This window comes from Camelina sativa, unplaced genomic scaffold (genome assembly GCF_000633955.1).
Source record: "Camelina sativa cultivar DH55 unplaced genomic scaffold, Cs unpScaffold00517, whole genome shotgun sequence".
In the NCBI taxonomy this organism is placed as follows: domain Eukaryota; kingdom Viridiplantae; phylum Streptophyta; class Magnoliopsida; order Brassicales; family Brassicaceae; genus Camelina; species Camelina sativa.
This window is the reverse complement of record NW_010921718.1, coordinates 106,309-110,749: the sequence shown is the minus strand read 5'-3', so window position 1 is coordinate 110,749 and position 4,441 is coordinate 106,309. Positions and strand designations below refer to the sequence as shown.

Below are 4,441 nucleotides of genomic sequence, written 5' to 3'. Positions count from 1 at the left end.
AAACTTTTCTCGCATTCCTCCGTCCATAGGAACTTGGTATCTTTCCCCGTCAATCGCGTCATTGGCTGGGACATACCCGCAAAGCCTTTGACGAATCTTCGGTAATATCCAGCTAACCCAAGAAAGCTCCTTATCTCGGTGGCATTCCTCGGACGTGGCCAGTCCTTTATCGACCGGATCTTTTCCGGATCCACGGACACTCCTTGGTCCGAGACAATGTGTCCAAGGAACCCGACACTCTCTTGCCAAAACGAGCATTTGCTTAATTTCGCGAAAAACTTTTGTTCCCTTAACCACACCAAAACTGCCCTTAAATGATTCTGATGAGTCTCCCAATCCTTCGAGTAGACAAGTATGTCATCAATGAAAATGATTACAAACTCGTCCAAGAATTCCCGGAAGACACCATTCATCATCTTCATGAAGGCTGCCGGTGCATTGGTCAATCCGAACGGCATAACCACAAACTCAAAGTGGCCGTACCTCGTCCGGAAAGCCGTTTTCCGAATGTCCGATGGCTCTATCGGAATTTGATGGTACCCCGAGGCCAAGTCTATCTTTGAGAACCACTTTGCACCTCGGAGGTTATCCAACAACTCGTCTATCCGGGGCAATGGGTACTTATTCTTCACCGTAACCCTATTCAGCCCCCGGTAATCAATGCATAGCCTAAAGCTACCATCCTTTTTCTTCACAAACAAGACCGGTGCACCCCAAGGTGAACTACTTGGTCTGATAAACCCTTTTTCCAACAATTCTTCCAATTGTTTCTTTAACTCCGCCATTTCTGCCGGTGCCATCCGGTAAGGCGCTTTAGATATAGGGGTCGTCCCCGGTTCCAGCTCGATGTTGAACGGATCTGACCTATCCGGCGGCACTCCCCGTACCGCTTCAAACACATCGGCAAATTTGTTGGCTACCGGAATCTCATCCAGTTCCATACTTTCCCCAACTTCCTTTGTTGTGATTGTGGCTAAATACGCCTCACAACCTTTCTCCAGCATCCTTTCCGCCTGGATTGCTGAGATGATCAAACTTCCCGAAGTTGATCTTATTCCCTGGAATCTCAATGTTCCTTCCTTTCCCTCAAAATTTACTCTCCCTCGGTGACAGTCAATGTGAGCCTTGTACTTTCCCAACCAGTCCATCCCCAAGATAACATCATGTTTCATGAGTGGCACAATGATTAGGTCAGTAGGCATATCCACACCATTGACAATGACCGAGATGCCATGAACCACACTGTACGGGAACATCACCTGCCCGCCGGCTGCTCGGACCAATCCATGTTCGGTGTTTGGTTCTCTCTGGAATCCACCTTTCCCTATCATTTCTGNTCTGGGCTCACAAAACAGTGTGTGGCCCCCGAATCAAACAAGGTGTGCGTTTCCACACCACCTATACTTAAGGTCCCTACACATTCCTCTAGAATGCTAAGTACCCTTATCCCCCATTAACATGCACCATGATGCTATGTAATACACGAATTGAACTAAAAAGGGTTCTCGTTACATACCAGTAATCGCCCTGTAGTTCCCATCGGCAGTTCCCTCAGACAGCTCATACACGCGTGGTGCAACAGCCTGTCTCTTTGGTGGTGGCGGTAAAGTTTCCTCGCCATGGTTTCCACGTTGATCAAGCTTTGGACATTCCCTCTTGAAATGTCCCTCCTTCCCGCACAAGTAGCAGGTCCTTGGCCCATTGCCATTGTCCATCCTTGGACAGTTTCGGATCTCATGGTCCTTACTTCCACAGCGTCCGCATGCACCCACGGCCTTCCAGCAAGAACCGCTGTGGTACTTTCCGCAAGTCTTGCACTCCCCATACTTGGGTTCAGACCTTGCGTTATCCACCTTGTCCCACTTCCTCTTTCGGTCGGTGGTTTTGGCTGGGTGAGTCGAACGAGAAGAAACTTTCTCGCGTTTGAGCTGTTTCTCTTCCTCTATCCCAGCTTCAATCATAGCCGCCCTTTCCACCACTTCCACGACCGAGTTAAAGACACCGTTCATGCAATGGTTGCGGATGTCCACCCTTAGTCCACGGATAAAGCGACGTACTTGTGCTTTCTCATCCTCAATTTCCTTTCCCACAAAGCGCCTAAGGCGACTGAACTCAACGTCATACGCGCATACCGTCATCTCCCCTTGTACCAGGTTCAGGTACTCGCTTTCCAGTTGGTCCCAAGCCTCCAGGGGAAAGAATTTCTTGTTGAATTCTATCTCAAAGTCCGCATAAGTTAGGACTTGACCACCTGTACGTTTCTCCACTGATACCCACCAGTCATGGGCTTCCTCTTCCAGGAAATGGACAGCAATGTCCTTTTGATACTCCTCCGGGCAGCGAGTGGAGTTGAAATTCCTTACAAGTCGACTCCTCCACTCGTCAGCCACAATCGGGTCCGTACTACCCGAAAAATGTTTTCTCTTTAGCCTCGTGACATGCTCCAGTGCATCAAGGTAGTCCTTTCTCTTTCTCGGAGAATCTCCAGGACCTACCCCAATGGTCCCCGCAACAATCTTGCTACGTACCGTTGGTACCACAGGATCCGGTACCAACGCCTTTGTGAGCACGTCCAGCTGTGCCATCATGGCCTTCATCGTTTCCCACTGTTCCTGGGACGATGGTACAACATTCGGTTGCCCATTCACGTCCGTAGCTTCGCTACTCTCTGGCTTATCATTATCCGGTTGTTTTTCTCCAGCCAGGTCCGGCTGCAATCAGGGTGTCCGTGTTCCCCACGTCCGCATCGACCATAGTCTCCGCTTCCATGGTCCTATCGGCCACCTCCTTGCCTTTCCTTTTCTTTTCCTTGCTGTTCTTACCCATCTGCAAAATTACGCATTAGTCACGGCTAAATTAACAAACCGCAAACAGTAAGAACAACTACCGCGAGATCCCATGAAGCCGATGAGTGGTGATGCCCCAAACCCGCACTACCGGTCCTAGAACCAAGCATGCTCTGATACCAACTTGAAAGACCCCATCCCCGGCCATCTATGGCCGGAGAGGTTCTCCCGTCCCTTTACACTACTTAGTCATATTTTAGGGCCCATTCCTTTAAACAATGTTCGTTTGCACATTCTGTGATTCATACATAATCCTTATGATATAATACTTAGAGTAATAAATATTCGATATTCATTAAGTAATCAAAGGATTCGATACAACTTATGAGTTTGCATAATAAGCTAGAACAAGCTGTATAATCGATCCTATCTACCCTTCACACCACCACTCATCTTCCCGGCCATGAGTCCCGCGCCTAAGCACTTCCTTTCCCGCGATCACCCTCCTTTCCTGAAACCAAGTAGGCATCAATAACATTCCCTTTCCCGCTGTACATGTCATGCAATGCACGCTAGGTACTAATAACCGTCCAGTACAGAGGTCGGCCGGTAGAGAGTTATCCCGCGCATCAGTTCGGACGGTGTACTGGGGTCTGTACCGATCCCTGTCCAACCGCCGAGCCGCGTTTACTTTTCTCCGCCTGATCAGTCCGTACTCGGACACCCCGGATGGTACGCTGATCGGTAGGGAGGTAGCATGCGCATCAGTTTGGTTGTTTCACGGCGAATATGGCGGTTCCCGATCCACTTCTGAGCCGCACCCCCTTTCCTCCGACCAACCGGACCATCCGAAGCATTACTTATGCTTATGTTTGATGCACTACCCCAATTCCCAGAGCCTATATGGACGGTACTGTACCGTACCTCCGACCCTTATTACCCTTCTCGCCGAACTCTTTATCTCTCGGATCCTTCTTCCTGATCTTTACTCGTACTCTCGAGTTTTTGGTGTATTTTTCTGTATTCGACCGTGTCCCCGGAATGAGAGGAGCGCCCCCTTTATATAGGGTCCTGGGCTGCAGTTTTGGCCCAAAAGGCACCCTTCGGACGAATCCGTTCATTCGCTCCTGTTCGCTCATGTACGCTCACCGTACCCGTTCGGCCATGGCCATTAGGCCGTGCCCTTTCGGTCCCGAGCTCTCAACTGGCCAGTGAACTGTCCACTGTCGTCCAGCTGGTCAAGCTGGGTCGAGCTCCCTGGCAGCTGGTCGAGCTGGCACTAGCTGGCCGAGCTGACCGCAGCTGGCCACAAGCTGTCCAGAGCTGGCCGAGAGCTGTCCGGAGCTGGCCCGGAGCTGTCCGGAGCTGACCAATACTTGTCCCATACTTGGCTCGTTTTTCCCCCTTGACCGAGCTAACGAGTAGCTCTTCCCGACTTGTCCGAGATCACCCTTCCATCCCGGACCAAGCCATGGCCTTCGATCCTATTCAGGATCGCGGGCGTTGCACAACCAATCAAGCTTGAAAAATTAGAAGAAAATAAATTTGACATAAATAAAGAAATTATAAGCATGATAATACATGAATCTCAAATAATTCAATGGTAAAATGATAAATTAAATAAAATTCGTTATCACCTGCTCCATTACCAGTAC

At 49.7% G+C, this 4,441-nt stretch overlaps 1 protein-coding gene across 1 annotated transcript; it reads right to left on the bottom strand.

Annotated features, from left to right (window-relative positions):
• Window positions 1-1,508: 1,508 nt before the first annotated feature.
• LOC104773336 lies at window positions 1,509-2,597 on the bottom strand. The gene has a single exon (XM_010497918.1). The coding sequence runs from the start codon at window positions 2,595-2,597 to the stop codon at window positions 1,509-1,511; it is 1,089 nt and encodes a 362-aa protein (XP_010496220.1).
• Between the last annotated feature and the right edge of the window lie 1,844 nt (window positions 2,598-4,441).

Excerpts from the sequence above, each read along its gene's own strand:
- LOC104773336 (XM_010497918.1), bottom strand. The coding sequence starts at position 2,597 with ATGAAGGCCATGATGGCACAGCTGGACGTGCTCACAAAGGCGTTGGTA.